The sequence below is a fragment of the Sarcophilus harrisii genome, chromosome 5 (genome assembly GCF_902635505.1).
Source record: "Sarcophilus harrisii chromosome 5, mSarHar1.11, whole genome shotgun sequence".
Classification (NCBI taxonomy): Eukaryota; Metazoa; Chordata; class Mammalia; order Dasyuromorphia; family Dasyuridae; genus Sarcophilus; species Sarcophilus harrisii.
This window is the reverse complement of record NC_045430.1, coordinates 88,778,002-88,795,037: the sequence shown is the minus strand read 5'-3', so window position 1 is coordinate 88,795,037 and position 17,036 is coordinate 88,778,002. Positions and strand designations below refer to the sequence as shown.

Here is a 17,036-nt window from a genome sequence, read left to right as displayed (position 1 = left end):
CTCCGAAACCGCCCTGGCCCCCCTCGGCCCGCCTCCTCCCCGCCCCCGAAACCGCCTTCTCTCCTCTAGCCTGGGGACCCCCACCCCGTTCCCTCCTCTGGCCACCGCCGCCTCCCCAGGGCTGGCCGGGTCCCCGGCTTCATAGAACCCCCAACTCGTGGAGGGCTCCTGGCATTGGCGGCCGTGTCCAGCCTTCCCATCCTCCCTGCCCAGAGACCCAGTCATCCCCGTGCCCACCCCGCCGCGGCCGCCTCCTCGCATCCCAAGATGAGCCGCCGCGGAGCTTGGGGTCCGAGTGCCCCGTGCACCCGCCCATCCCCCCGCTCCCGGTGCCCTTTCCCGGCGTCCCAGCTCGTCTGGGACCTTGTGTCGCCCTCCCTTGCTGCCTCTTTGAATGTTCTGGCTTTTTTCATCTTCTCCAGATCAAGATCATTCTGTGGATGAAATGCCTGTTGTGGTGAAGATTGAGAAAGGAGTTGGCAGCAATGGTGGAGGTGGCTTTTCCCAGACTCGCAGCAGCAGCACAGGCAGCAGCAGTAGTGGAGGAGGAGGTGGCCAGGTGAGTTAGAGTGCCCAAACCTTACTACAGAGTTGAGCCCCCATGCGTAGTAAGTAGTTCTTTTGAAGTAGGGAGGACTCGGAAGTGGAGGAAAAAAAGGCATTGAGAAAATTGTCCCCTTGGATGGGAATTCAGACAATGACTTGGGGATAGGACATTGAGCGACTCATGGCATCCTTCTTTCACATAGTAGCACATCTGAAGTTAGGGCATTCTTAATGCAAGGTGTGAATGATTCTTGCCTCTCAGGTTGTATTGTTCAGTGCAAATACCTGAGAGACTCCTTGGTTTGCTTCTTCAGGCTGGATCTCCCACTGTGCTCTTTTTGTACTTGCTTGTCCGGTGTGCTATCTTTGCTTATGTTTCATGCAGCAGTCTGGTTGTATTTTGTCTCTCGTCTCCTTCTTGGTATTTGTGCATGACTGAGGGCTGACATATGACAAATCAATAATCCTCCTCCCTTTCCTCTCTGACCAGGAGTCCCAGCCATCCCCACTGGCTTTGCTAGCAGCCACTTGCAGCAGAATCGAGTCACCCAATGAAAACAGCAACAACTCCCAGGGCCCAAGCCAGTCAGGGGGCTCAGGTGAGCTCGATCTCACAGCCGCCACACAGCTCACCCAAGGTGCCAATGGTTGGCAGATCATCTCCTCCTCTGGGGCTACCCCTACCTCAAAGGATCAGGGTGGCAGCAGTAGCAATGGTAGCAGTAGTAGTGAATCCTCCAAGAATCGCCCAGTCTCTGGTGGGCAATATGTTGTCACCACCACCCCCAATATACAGAACCAGCAAGTTCTGACAGGACTTCCTGGAGTGATGCCTAACATTCAGTATCAAGTAATCCCCCAGTTCCAGACTGTTGATGGGCAACAGCTGCAGTTTGCCACCACTGGGGCCCAAGTGCAGCAAGATGGTTCTGGTCAAATTCAGATAATACCAGGGGCAAACCAGCAGATTATCACAAATAGAGGGAGTGGGGGCAATATCATCGCTGCTATGCCAAACCTGCTCCAGCAGGCTGTCCCCCTCCAAGGCTTGGCCAATAATGTCCTCTCAGGACAGACTCAGTATGTGGCCAATGTCCCAGTGGCTCTGAATGGGAATATCACCCTGCTGCCTGTCAATAGTGTTGCTGCAGCCACCCTGACTCCCAGTTCCCAGGCAGTCACAATCAGTAGCTCAGGCTCTCAAGAGAGTGGCTCACAGCCGGCAACCTCAGGGACAACTATTAGCTCTGCTAGCCTGGCAACCTCACAAGCCAGTTCTGGATCCTTTTTCACTAATGCCAGCAGTTACTCGTCCACAACCACCACCAGCAACATGGGCATTATGAATTTTTCTACCAGCGGAACATCTGGGACCAATACTCAAGTGCAGACACCACAAAGGGTCAGTGGGCTTCAGGGATCTGACTCTCTGAATGTTCAGAACCAAACGCCTGGAGGTACACTCCAGACCAGTCAACAGAAAGAGGGAGAGCAAAACCAGCAGTCACAGCAACAACAGCAGATCCTCATCCAGCCTCAGTTAGTTCAAGGGGGACAGGCTATTCAGGCTCTCCAGGCTACACCACTGTCAGGCCAGACCTTTACAACCCAAGCTATTTCTCAAGATGGTCTCCAGAACCTCCAGCTTCAGGCTGTTCCCAACTCAGGCCCCATTATCATCAGGACACCAACCGTGGGGCCTAATGGGCAAGTCAGTTGGCAGACTATTCAGCTTCAGAATCTTCAAGTCCAGAACCCACAGGCTCAGACAATCACCCTGGCACCAATGCAGGGTGTCTCTTTGGGACAGACTGGCAACAGCAACACCACCCTCACACCTATCGCCTCAGCTGCCTCCATCCCTGCTGGCACAGTCACTGTGAATGCTGCTCAGCTCTCCTCGATGCCAGGCCTCCAGACCATCAACCTCAGTGCACTAGGTGCTTCAGGAATCCAGGTGCACCAGCTGCCAGGTCTGCCACTGACCATAGCAAATGCCACAGGTAAGGAATATTCAGGATGGGACTGAGATGTTTATGTTGTAGAACTGACCTTGGCACATCAGCGGAGGAGCTCCAGCCTAGGGATAGGACTTATTTTCCAGCTGCTTGCAGAGACCTGTTTGGCTAACACTTCTGCCTAGGCAGGTCTATACTAGAGAATTTACAATGATGTCGCCAGATCATTTGGAATTAAGTATTAACAGTCATTCTTCACTCCAGTGCATCTAGATTCATATTTATTATCATACTTTTTATTAGAATAAAACTTCAGTTACCTGGAAACCCTGAACCATAGCATCTCAAATGAAGACATTTAGAACTGGAAGAGACCTCAGATCATTTAGTCCAGTCTTATTTTACAGTTGTAGAAACTAAGGCAAGAATTGACTTGCTTAGGCACACAATTAGTTAATGGTAGAGGCCAGGACCAGAATGAAAGTTTCCTGACTCATCTTTAGTGCATTTTCCTTGGTTAACTGTTTTTTTTTTTTTTTTTTTTTTTTTGGGGGGGGGGGAGGGTTTGGGAAGGAACATCCAGCATTTAATGAGAGTTGTATATCACAAAAAAGATTGTACTATGTAAGAATCTAGTTTTTAAAAATTTCCAGGGAATTTCTGGGGTCAGTAGAATTTGAGCCCATTTTCTCAAACCTTTGGCATTTGTAATATTAGTGCCACTATATATATTGATTATAATCCTGACAATATCGCAGTTGTAATCATCAAAAGTAATGTTTGGTGTGCTATACAACTAAGGAATTAAGAAAAAAAAGTCTATACTACGATGACATCTCTATTAGTTAACATTTGATTAACTAGGAAACTAGTTCAAAATTCCCACATTCTTAGATGGCTTATGGGACTTGCTAGATGTCCTATGTACAACTACTAGGGCCACTACTTAATCCCAATGTAGGTTAGTGATTTAGTAGAGAATCTTTCCCAGGTACTTATGAGGGAATGGGGCAAGGTAAAGTTATGGACATAAATTATAGCGTTCAACAGAACTTGATCAAAACAAAGTTGAGGTATTTCTCTTTCTTGGTATCCATAATGGGCATGTTTTAGGAGTTAAAAAACAGGTTGGGGGGGGGGGGGGTGAATGGGTGAGAACATTGGTCTGTTTAGAATAGAATTCATTAACTTCTATTCAAATGCAGTGGTATTCCTTAATTAGAGAAGTTTGGTTTCATGCTCTATTGTATATTATCGGGAATGTTCATTTAAAAAAATTGTGGATGATTAAAAATATCAAAATTCCATCAAATTGTTGAACTTCATGGCTCTATTTTGGAATATAGGTAGGTGGTATAAGCATTACATAATATACTTTAGAAGACAAAAAGTACTATTGGAGATGGAAGGCTGGTGTTGGTGTCTCAAGGACCTGATTTCAAACATCTCTTACCCATCATAACCACATGATCCTGGGTAATTACCACTAAGAGCTATGTACCAATTTCTCATCTGAATCAATAGTGGAGGGTATTTCCACCAATATCATGTCTGTACCCTTGAAATTATTTATTTTATTTTATTGTAGACCACTTTATCTCTTGTAGTTTTAAGAAAGTTTCAGGAGATAGCAAATAAAGCTTCCTCATTTGTAAGCCTTATCATTTGTTTAAAATAATTACACTTTAGAGCCTTAAGATATACTCAGTTTCTTAATTCAGTAAATTTGATATTGTGAGGGATCAAAACTCTTGCCATTTTCTACAAAGACATAATTTAATCCTAGGATCATTTCAGCTCTTAAGATCTTTGAAAACCCATTTAATTTTCCTTCTTAATGCTTCTCCAAATCCATTTTACAGAGAAGAAAATTGACACCTAGAGAGTCATACTTTAAAAGGTGGGATCAGCACCCTGTACTCAAGAGTTCCTCTGTCTAGTGGAAAAAAAACTGATTTCAACTACTGTTACTTCAAATAAGATTACAAAATGATGTACCTTCTTTGGTTGTTTGGTTGTTTCAGCTCTTCTGTGATGCCATTTGGGGTTTTTTCAGCAAAAATACTAGAGTGATTTGTCATTTCCTTCTCCAGTTCATTTTACAGATGAGGAAACAGAAAAATTAAGTGATGACTTGTTCATTGTCACAGCTAGTAAGTGTCTGAGGCTGGATTTGAACTCATGAAGATTAGTCTTCTTGAGGGCAGGCCTGGTGATCTACTGTACCATCTAGCTGAGTTTTAGTGTTCTGTTTGGCATTGTACTTTTTATAGGTCAGAGAATATAGTGATGGAAATGTAGGAAACTTGAACTCATTGTAGAAATCTACAGGTAACATGTTAAGTTTTATTTTCTTTATTCTTAGGATTTCTGTCTAGTGCTTTTGGGGAACAGCATGATTATTTTTAAGTCTATGAAATATTAAAAAAGTTTTCAGCTTGTGCTCTGGATATCCATAATGGGGATTTGTTACTGCTAAATCCTGTTCTAGAGAAACCCACTGTTCCTTTTGGCACAGGCAAAGCCATCATGTTATTTATGGTCTTTGAGCTGAAGACAGAGGTCACTTAGGTATTCCAAATGAAAGAATCGAGCACCAAATGCCATTTTGTTGGTGTTGAGATTTAGTTACTAATACCTCATTATTGGTTACTTCCAAAGATACTCCCCCTCCCCTTCCAGTTCGTCATAATTGCGCAACTACTCGTTACCTCTAATTTCATGTGGCTTTATCCTCTGTGAAGAATAATAAAGTCACTTCCTGGAAGCCTAGTGTTGTTCAGATGTTGTCTGGCTGCTGTGAAATTGGGTTATTTTATCCTTCTTTCCAGAGTATTTGATAGTTTTGCTGGAAAATCAAGCTTTGCTAGTTTTCTTGTGTGCTGCTCACCTGGGTAGTGGGATGTAGCCTTGCAGCTGTTTCCCTTTGTCTGTTTACAGGCTTCCTATGAAATTACCTGAAAGCAGCTCCCCTGTTAAACTTCTCCAGTTTGCTTATCTGTGTGTGCTTAAGAAGAGACAGGGCACAGACCAGAACACTCCTGTCCTTGTGGTTGCTCTGCCCCTGGTGGGTAGTGGTTGAGGAAGGAAACGCCTCAGATGTATCACCCACTAAATTAGGATTAGTTTCCAGACAGTGAAGTGATCTGTGAGGCCCTCTCCTGTATTTTTTTTTTCCATTCAGAAACAATGGTATTTTAGCCAGCAACCCATTTATTTCTCTTCTTCTATAGAAACTGTCATCTGTTCCTTTCAGTTTGAATCTCTTGGACTTTTCTCAGCTTTGGCGAAGTCTTAAAAATCTTGCTTGGCCCCAGGTTGGAGAAAAGGTTTACTTAGGTCTATAGTTTCTGTACAACAGAATTTGGCTGACTTTTGTGGGAATTCTGCCTTATAAAAAGTTCCAGGGCTAGGCTCTGGCAACAGAAGAGAACATATTTCATTAATGGCTATAAAAAGCAAATTGTAGGCACTAAAAATTTTCACATTTGCTTACTTTTTATCAGTGGTAGGAGAATGTCCCTGTTCCAAATGAAGTTAAAGAATGTGATACCAGAAACTGCTTTGCCAGTGGTATCAATAGACTTGGAGTCATATTGCTGAGACTTAATTTTTTAAAAAGTTGTATTTCAGCATGCAGTGACAAGTTGTTTTAGATAACCAAAAATATAGCCTACATGATTGATCCTCAGGCAGAAATTCTCACACCTAGAAATTTTCCATATTTAAGATTTTGTTGGTATTGATTTTTTTACATTAGCCTTGTTTCTCAATATGTCTTCCTCTACATAGAAAGCCATTTCTTATAACAAAATATAAAAAAGGTGTGTGTGGGGGAATAAACAGTTCAGCAAAATTAACTAATTTGTCAATCATCTGACAGATGTGGTAATCAACATCCATAGGCCTTTACCCCCTCAAAGAGAATGGGGTATGGTCTTATGTAAACTTCTACATTTTAAAAATAAAAATGTAAATAAAACTTCTTCCTCTCCTTTCTTAGCCTTCCCATAAGTTTTGTTTTTTTGTTAAGAAAAAAGAAACTAAACAGTAAAATAAATTAAAACATTGAAAAAGCCTGAAAATATTATCAGTGTTTTGTAATTGGATATCCCATCTCTTCAAAGAATGGTATGGGGGAGTACTTTTTCGTAAGATTTTCTATTTTAAAAGGAAAACATTTCTTCAGTTGAACAAGTGAAATTTACAGCTTCCTTAAATTTCTTTCTTGATACTTCTAAATATTTCTTATGGTGGTTGTCATAGTTCCAATGACCAGGTAGCCTAAAACTTGATTTTGGTTTGGTAGTAAGAGTGAAAGTTGCTTTAAACTCAGGTGCCCCTAATTCAGATTGAAAATGAGTGGAATGAATTAGAATTCAGTCTGTAAAACCTTTTTTATTGGCCCTGTTTACTCCCAGTGACTTTCCGGTAAATGACATCATCTTTAAAGCATATTGCATTGTGTAATGTGACCATTTTAGTTCCTTATTAAGTGACAAGAGCACACAGTTATGCAAAGGGTGCATCGTGCTCAAGTCATGGCTCACATCTAGAGTTCTCCTTGCTTGTATTAATTTGATTCTGTTTTGTAGTATTTGCTTGTGGTAGTATGCAGACTTGACTGGGAGAGTTTGGTTCCAACTGAATCTTTCTGTCATTAAACATGTTTTTAAATAGTAAAATTGATGTCAGTTTCTTTCCCATTGTATCATCACTTGACCTGAGAAACCATCGATTTAGTCCTGGGAATGTTTGTTTTTAACTCTCTAGGAAAGTTTTATAGTATTTATTATAATATATACATATGTATGTGTATGTGTGTGTGTTATATTTAGTGCCTACCTCGTGTCTGTGTTCTCTTAATTTCTCTGTAGCATTCTGGGAAAATTCCACAAATATTTAGCCTATAGAACTTGGCTTTGTTTTTGAAAATATACACTGTAACTGTCTGATGGTGTGCCAGCTTTAGAGAGATTGTTTGCCTTAATAATAAGGGAAGAGGATGCTGACATATCTATGATGACAAAAACTAGTACTTAGGGCTTTGCAAGGAGCTTTCTATATACACATTTTTTTAAGGTAAGTTTCATGACAACCCTATGGGTGAGATAGGCATTCTGAAAAACACGTTTGAAGAAAGAGATTAAATTTCTCTGGCAAATGGGTATTTTATTTCATGATTGGTTGTAACCTTGGATTGCATTTAAATTTGTCCTTTTACTCTACTGTCTTGTAGAAACTCAGTTTGTATGACATACAGAGATTGAGCAATATTACTTGTTCAACAGGTTTTGATGTGCCCTTTAAGTAGCCTGCATTATTTACTATGAATTTCATTCTCCCCCCTCCCCCCCAAAACAACAACAACAACAAAACTTCCTGTAGAGAGCAAACTGTACTATTAGCTTATTTGAGCTAGAACTAGAATATGAAATGCCTCATTTGCTTTAGTCCAAATTAATGCTTGCCCTATAATAATTGAGAAACTGGCTGAAATTGTAGAAAAATCTCAAATAACTGGTTTCTCTGGGAAACTAAAAATGTGTATTGACCACAAATAACCTGTGAGATTTTGAATACTCTTGAGATAGACCTTGCATATTGCTTAGCATCAACATTAAGGAATGATTTGCTCAGTCTTTGGCCTCAAAGATTAATAAGGCAGCCAGGAGTAGTGGGGAAAAAATAGTTATTGGTTTTAGAGTTAGAAAACTTGGGTTTGAATTCTGGGTGACTTTTAGTAAGTCACTTCAGTATTTGTTTCTATATTGATGAGAAGAGGGTCTTAAAACTCTAAAATCTTTGATTTGATGACTGTTCAGAGAGTTTGAATCTTTGTCAATAGTACTTATTTACAATGCCAAAAATATACTGCAGCTTAAAATAGTGATATGGGGTAAGACAAAAAGGCTTTTTGGATTTGGAAGAGACCTTAGAGATTATCATGTTCAACTCCCCAACTTTCATTTATATATTTATTTGCAGATAGTAAACAAGTTCAGAAAGGTTGTCTTGCCCAAGGTCATACATTGAGTGTCAGAGTCAGGACTAATCTTCAGGTCTCCTGACTACTGCTGTTTCAGATAATGAAAGTGATCATTTTATTTTCCTTGCTTACTTAACACTGTAGATATTATAAATAGTCTGATAAATAATAGCTGATATTTATGTAATGTTTTACAGTTTGTAGAGCAGTTTACATAAAATCTTTTGATTCAGAGACTAAGAACAATTAAGAGAAAGAAAAACAGAATATAGATACTTTTGCATATTGGATTATCTCATTAACCTAAAACATAAATGAACTAATTTTAATTTTACCTGTGGTCATACTCTCATCTACTTCGTTATGTAATTTATCATCAGAATGACCCAAACATGAAAGGTGAAGGATGGTAGCCGAACAGTGAAACATAAATCTGGGGCTTAGATAAATTAAACTTTTACAGAATTGAATTTGGGTTTGCTCTATTTTGTGCAAAGAATTTTAATTCTTTGCATTTCAGATGTTATTCTGGAATGACCTTCCAGATTTTTCCTTTTTCCCCTTAAGAATTGCTTTCTTCCCTTACTAGTGGAAAGCTAAAGATAGGGTTAACTACCCCAAAAGAGCAATACACAAAATTCAGTTTTGTCTTGCACATAAAAACTGTGAAGTGTGTTGTTTATGGTAAATAGTGGAGGATCTAAAAATAACGTACCTAGACTCCTTTGGCAGTTTATTGAATTCAAGGTATAAACATTTTGCCCAGACCAGCAGCAGTCTTGGGAAGGTAAAATTTTTTCTGAATTCTAGGAAATGTTATAGACTCATTTTTGTTTTTAAGAATATTGGCATTCATGCATTTCTTTTAGTTTCATTATTTTTAATTTCAAATAAAATTCACAAGGTTACAGGATACTTGTAGTTCAATTAAACGTTTATTTTTTATCCACCTATAGTTTAGCATCTGTTTTGTATTGGAGTGTCATCTGAAAATAGTTCAGGCATAAATGGTAGAGATCATTTCTTTAATGAAATTTTCATTGTACTATCTTGTTTCTTTGTTTTATATTTTTACATCTTTTATATATTTGAAGTTTAAAAAAAATCTAATTTTAATTGATTCCTTTTTAAAAAACATATTCATATCCTCTTCCTAAGCAGTAAGTCATCTCTTAAAAGAAGGGAGAAAAAGCAGTCCATAAAATTATTACTATTTTTTGAAGTAGTCAGGGTTTTAAGTGACTTGCCCAAAGTCACACAGATAATAATTGTTTGAGGCCTTATTTGAATTCAGGTCCAACCAAGGTTGGTGCTTTTATATATATTATATATATTAATATACAACAGTGAAAAGAACTGACATTTACATATAGTACTTACTATGTGCTAGGCATCATGTTAAAGCACTCTTATTCGATCTTCACAACCATCTTGGGGAATAAATTTTACTATTATCCCCGTTTGTAGATCAGGGAAATGTGGCAAACAAAATTATGAGCTTAGATTTGAATTTGGGTCTTCCCAACTCTAGGTTTGGTGCTCCATCCACTATATTTATTCTTAAAACTGTGATTCATGACCCCATGTGGTTTCTCATAACTAAATGTGGTAATCCCGAAATCGTGATTTATTGTCAGTAAATGTTTGATTTGTATACCTGTTTTATGTAACTGTATACCTTTGGGTCATGTAAATTTCTTGGGCAAAAAGGGTATCGAATAGAAAAAGTTTTTAAAATTCCTGCATTATGCTACTTGGCTGCCCACTGTATGCAGCATTCCAGGCCTAGAATCCCCCACCTCTGCAGTCTTCATACTTTATAGAACCAGGGGAATAGGAGTAAAAGTGGCTTTAAAAGCACTATAAAGGATAGAAAATTTTCATCTTGGACCAAGTGTGTCTTGTCCTAAGGGTCATGTTAATGATTGTGCAGTAATTGAAGGTTATAACCATTGTTAGGTTTACATTTCTGTCTATATCCTTTCTCAGTTCTCTAGTTAAAAAATATTTTTTCTGTTCCTTTCTTGTTCATGCATAAATTTGCGCCAAATCCTTGTTAATGAGTGTATTCCAATGAGAGAAAGAAATATGGAAATCAGGCCAAGGGGCATCAAAACTCAAGGAATTTACAGTTTGAAAAATAATTCTTTTCTAATTAATAGTATAAGAACAAAGGGATTTGATTTTTCAAGGCTCTGGAAGAAACAAGTCCAGTTGCTTCACTTTGCTGATTAGGAATTTGAGGCTTACGGGAGTGACTTGCCTGAAGTCACACAGCTGCTAAATTTAGGAGTCAGTATTAGGACCCAGGTCTTCCTGACTCTTAATCCAGCACTCTGTGGTATTGTTACTCTTTGTATATTCATTACAATCCTTTTTAAAAAGTTTTAACTTTTTTAAAAAAATTTTTATTTTTCAAACAGCAAAGTTAACTTGAAAATTTTTCTCTTGCACTACTTCTGTTGAGCAAATTGCATAGATATGTATTGAAAGTTTTTTTTTTAATCTGACAAAATCAAATTCTCATATTAGCCATGTCTGAAAACATTTCAGTGCATTTTAAATTCATTACTTTTGTGTCAGAAAGTTATTGAAGTTTTTCGTTTTGATCTTTTGAATTTGTGGTATATCCTTGCGTTTGCAGTTCTAAAGTCTTTTTTAAACTTGTATTTCTCTATAATGTGGTTATGTATATTATTCTCTCTCTTCTGTTTACTCTGTATGTTTATAAATAAGTTTCCTGAAGCTACTTCATCATCTCTTATATCACAATCACTAACTACATTCATACATTTCAGTTCAGTCATTTTCCAAGAGGAAGACAACCAACCTCCTTAGTTTCTGGGTTGGTTTTTTTTTTTTTTTTTTGGATATCCCTCCAAAACTGCTATAAATATTTCTGTACACAGACTTCTTTTTCTTGTTCTCTAATTTTTTGGGGGATATAAGCCTAGTGGTAATATAGCTGGGTCAAAGGGTATGTGAACAGTTTGGTAACATTCTGGGCATAGTGCCAATTGCTGTCCAGAATGACCAGTCCATGTCACAGCTCTATTAACAGTGAATTTGTAGGTGGAACTTCAAATTGTTTTTTTGCATTTCTCTAATTTATTATTGATTTGAAGTGGTTTTTTGATTACTGTTTGAAAACTGCCTATTCTTTAAACCATTTATCCATTGTAGAAGGACAACTTTGAATCAATTCCTTATATATCTTTAGAATGAGACTTTTTCAGAGAAACTTGCTGCAAAGATATTTTTCCTTAGGTACCTATTTTCCCTCTTAATTTTTACTACATTAATTTTAATTTTATTTGGTTTAAATAAACTATCCATTTTATTTTATGTAATCCATTCTGTCAATAGTATAGTCATGAACTTTTCTCCCAACCATAGTTTTGAAATGTAATTTCTTCCTCGTTCCTTTTAATTTGTTCATGATGTGACCTTTTATATTTAGGTCATTTATCCATTTGGTTTATCTTGGTGCATGGTTTGAGGTTTTGGTCTAAATCTAATTTTTGCCAGAGTGTGGTCCAGTTTTTCCAGCTGTTTTTGACAAATAATGAGTTTTTCATCCCAGTAACTGGGGTCTTTGTTGTATACCTAATCTATTCCATTATTTAACCTTTTTTTTTTTTTTTTTTTTTTTTCCCATACCAAATCATTTTAATGATTACTATTTTGTACAATTTTGGATCTGGTATTAATAGATCACTTATTTTTCATTATTGACCCTTTTATTTATCCTTATTTTATTTTTTTTTTTTTGTAATAGCATAATACTCATTAAGTAAATTTGTAGTATTGTGATTTTTATTCTATTAGCTCAACCTCTACCCATAAATAGCTAAATGTTTCTCCAATTATTTAGGTCTTTATTTTTCAAAGAGTATTTTATAAATTAAATTTACCTAATAGCCTCTGGATGAATCTTGACAGATGCCTCCCTGAATCTTTAATCCACTTAGAAACAATTTTATGGTAGCCAAAAATGCATCTTAGGGTACCCTAATACATTAGATTAATTTGGTGTCATGTTTATATTTTGTAACCTGATTAAAGGAAGATTGAGAGAGAAATTTGGCATTTAGCTTAAATTTTTTTTTTAAAATTCTGAATATGTGTGAGCAAAGTGTTTATTGTAGCACAAAGTTTGGGATAAGGATTGTTGCAGGCCTGAATTATACAAGAATACGTGTGATGGATTATGTGTGTTCAGCATGCTTTCAAAGTAAATCATTCTTCCATAACTGGTAATTGCTTTTTGTCTTGTTTTAATTACTGAGGCATAAAACAACCAAAGAAAGCAAAGATGGATTGTTCTTGGAAAGCATTTCCCCTTGTTGGGCTTTATTCAATGACCCCCTGAGGCCCAGAGAATTTCATCCTCCTGTCATGCCAGACAATGGATACCTCTCATCTAGATTGTTTAGATGCTTAGGGAGCTACAGTGTGGCCTAGCATCTTGGCACTGATGGTGAGGCTTTTACTGAAATGTAGGCAACTTATATCCATCTAAATAAAATCAGTAATGTGCTCTCACATAGTATTTTGAAACAGGCTGGCAAGCAGATTCAGATGCAATTTTTGATTATCCTTAGTTGTCTGACTTTTTCTTGATTTTGCTGGTTTTGGTTTGTCAGCTAGTTTTAAAAATATTTAAAAATGAGAAAACTTTACCCTTACAATGAGTATTAAGCTTCAGAATACTATAAATTAAAATTTGAGCTCCTAAATGACCTTAAATGTATACCATTCTGGCTTTTTTTGGCATTCAAAAAAAAAAAAACTTCATTGCTTTCTTCACAAAATACTCAACCAGTTCTGTTGATGAAAATAATATTCCAGTGTCCCTTTATACTTTAGTTACTATGATTTATTTTACTTCTTTCAGAGCACCTAAGCTAGGAATTCTTAACTTTCTTTTCTAAATCCTCTTGGCAGTGTGGTGAAACCAATGGATTCCTCCTTATATGATATTTTTAAATGCATACAATAAAACATGGGATTACAAAGGAAATTATATTGAAATATAGTTTTCAAGCTATTGAGGATAAAAAAGTTCAGGGATGTTAGCTTAAGAACTCTTCTCAAAAGCTTTAAAAGGCAGGATTTAATAAGTCATTAATTAGACTTAGTAAGTCATTTGGATAACTGACTAGCCCCCATAAGTAACATGTCTAGGATTTAAAAGGGGATTGGGGCGGGAAGGAGATGAAAAACTCAACTTTGATGCCCTATTTGGTTTTTTTTGTTTTTTTTTTTAACAAGATTGTACTTGTAGAAAACATGAAGATAGGTTCTATTTGAAAAGAAAAGCTTGCTGTTTAGTCAGGAAGTCAAGAGTTCAGAGGCTTTTCTGGCCCTATTTGTGCAAACCCTCATCAGCCCCATCTGTGCAGCTGTTTTCTAAAGAGATGGGAGCAGATGATGAAATCTAGAAACTGTATGAACAGTTCTATTTATAAATGAATCAAAACTGTTTCTGTCTAGTCTCCTCTACCAATCTCCATCCTGTTATGTGAGACAGGTTATACAACTGAATCAGAAGGTGGTGAAATTTTTCTGTGGACCTTTCTCCCACTACTAACCTGTCAGTTATAAAGAAAAGTCATTCTTTGAACTTGTAATGTAAAACTGACAAAAACTGATGGTTTGTTTTTGTTGTGTGTTTTTGAAATGGCTATTCTTCATTTGTTGGGCATTGTTCTAGGTGTGAAATCATACATGAATATAAATTGAATCTTACATTCACAGTTCTTTTCCTGCATACTTTTTGTTCTGAATTATTTCTCTTAAGCATTATCCTTTAATTTAGTTGGTGAGCTGTGAACATAGTGTTTTCTCTGATGAAATTGAAGAATGAGGTAACTGAGGCTCAGAGCCTGGCAGTAGCTGGTAGGCAAACTTCTGTGGGGAGGAAGCCTTGTATTGGCTGTGGTTTTATTTGGTGTCTAGCGAGGAAAGTTTTCATTTTACTGGAGAAATAAAATGTTCAACTCTCTTCATTTAGGACTGATGTTCCCATTTGTAAAATGTGTGTCCTTTTTCTCCTTTATCCTCTTTGCCCTAATGCTTACCCGTTTTCCTATAACTCTTCTCTCCCTAACTGCCCAGTAGATAGGATGTATAGACAAAGGGCTTTTGAATGTTGGAAAAGACTCGATAGGCAATATAGTCTGTTTAATTTTCAATCAAGAGACTTGGTGTCCTTGTTTGGAGTTTCTGGGCAGTACTTTCCCAATAAATAAAATAGGAATATTAATACTTGCCCTATTACTCATGGAGATGTCTGTTGAATATCTGTTGAAATATTTAAAACATCTCATGTATTTGTACAATTGTAGGTGTGTCGGGCAGTATTTTAGATCCTAAATGTGGACTGAGCATGAAACTGCCTGACCTCAGACATACACATACATAATACAATATACAAAGTGAATATTTTTAATGATGTGTTTTAGAGGAAAGATTTTATGTTTATCCATAGGGTTTTTAAATAATTCCAAAGTAGGGCTACAACATGTCTTAGACATCCCTTTAGTAAGGAGAAGTCTTATAGAGCCACTGACCCACAAAAAAAATCCAATATTATATTTAAAAAACAGAACATACTTAGGTTTCTCTTCATTTCATTTTTTAATAGGGAAGAATTTGAAATATTTTTATCTTTTTGAAAACAGTTTATATTTTTCCCTCTTGGGAAAAAAATAAGGAAAATAAAACATTGTTTATAGTCTTTATTTTTCTGGGAATCAGTGCTTCTTAAAGGTTGTTCACTTTGAATTCTAATCATCCTGGCAACGTATAACATGTTTTAGGTCTTTATTATGGTCAGATAAGAAATGGGCAAAGGGAAAAATAGACAACACATATACTTAAAAAAAAAAAAAAGTCAAAAAGGTAGAATAGATAATTCAGAATTCTTTAGCTTCTGGAGACATTGTAGCCTACTGCCACTGCTTGATTCTGTATTCTTGTTTGTAATTCTGGGCATAAGTTGTCCCTTAGATCTTAGGCCACAAGATGGATGAAAATTAACTTAGGGACAGACTCTAGCTAAGAGCAAAAGATTCCCTGCCTCTTCTCTATGGCTACTTCTCTATGGCTACTTGATCTGTTCTAAAGTTCCCTTTATATTATTGATTCCAGTCTGGTATCTTAAGTATCTGGTGCATTTGAGGCCCTGGTAGTACAAGAAATCTAGGGCTTTTAGGCTCATGCAGCCATTGATCAGAGTTTAGATTTAAGATATAGTCACCTCCAGGCAGAGTAGCTTGGGATGAGAGAAAAAGCCAAAAGACTAGGCAGGCAAGATGAGCCAGGGAACAGAAGGGATCAGTGGATCCAGAGATAAGGCAGCTTAGGGTGAAATCAAGGCCTACTTTCAGATCCTGCTTCTGCTCATTACTGGGAGTGACCTTAGGCTGGCTGTGTCACCTCTGAGCTGCTGTGTCTTCTCTTTGTAAAATGAGGGGGGTTGGCTATTAGGGTGCCAGGAGAAGCAGTAATTATGAATAATTCAGTGAAATCTGGGAAGGCTGCATGAACTGATGGTAGAGCAAAAGAAGCAGAACCAGTGTAGGGTGAGCAGTGGTCACAGTAGCCTAAAGGAAGCAGATAAATGGTTGACCAGGACATGAGTTTAGAGTGAGTTCTAAAAGCCATTTATTGCTTCTGTACTAGAGATAGAAATGTAAAAATAATTTGATTAGATATGATTGTTGAAATCTTGGAAATGAGTGTTCTCAAGCCAGAGGACATAGAAAGGTTTGATAACAAAACCTTTATGGGACTTTCACATTTAGGGAGCAAAAAGTAAAGAGAGAACATAGGTAGCAAGAACATGAAGGTAATGTGCAATGTTAGGGAAATCTCATTAGTATATAAAGTTTCAAGGAGAAAAGATCAATTAGAACTCTAATTTCCTTTGGGCTTTCTTAGTAGGAGTATATGACTCAACCCAAAGTGGTACCTCTCATTCCTTTTCCCTCTATCCAACTTTGTTGAACTTGTATTATCCATTTTCTGGATGGTTGAGTATGAAAGTTGAGAGAAAAGATTAGACTAGGTGTTTATTGCATCTTATGTGACTACCAGGTGACCTGGTTGGTTAATGAGTTACACTTCAAATGTATTTGAGTCAAATGTTTTGTAATGGTGTAATGGTATACATTTGTTTCTTTAAGATGAAGTTGGAGGAACTTTTAGCAACAATTTAGTGCCTTCGTATATTACTAATCACATCCCTTTCCGTGAAGGCAAGATGCTGAAGAAACTCAGAAGAGGCTTCTCCCCTTTACTTTGGCCATATAGCATGAGTAAATACTGGGTTTTCTATAGACCCGCTTGTCTTTTTGGTTTTTTTCCAGCTGAGTAGATTTTTCTTGAAGCTGTTATCACTCATTATTGCTAAGCTTCTCCTGGGGCCTCTGGTTATGGTGTTAACACTGAAGAGAACCTCAGTTATTGTTTTGGTACAGCCTCTTTATTTTACAATTTAAGAAGCTGAGGTCCAGGGAGAAGGTATAACTTTCTCA

The 17,036-nt window shown here is 37.4% G+C and overlaps 1 protein-coding gene across 2 annotated transcripts in view; it reads left to right on the top strand.

The window, feature by feature from the left end:
* Positions 1–17,036, top strand: part of SP1 (Sp1 transcription factor) — a 36,565-nt gene that overhangs the window by 600 nt on the left and 18,929 nt on the right. The window contains exons 2-3 of one of the 2 annotated variants that reach the window (XM_031937791.1): positions 423–559; positions 1,037–2,549. In XM_031937791.1, the coding sequence (XP_031793651.1) occupies positions 423–559; positions 1,037–2,549 (1,650 nt within the window). Of the gene's footprint in view, positions 1–38; positions 560–1,036; positions 2,550–17,036 lie in introns of those variants that run through there. The other variant, XM_031937790.1, reaches the window with a different exon arrangement.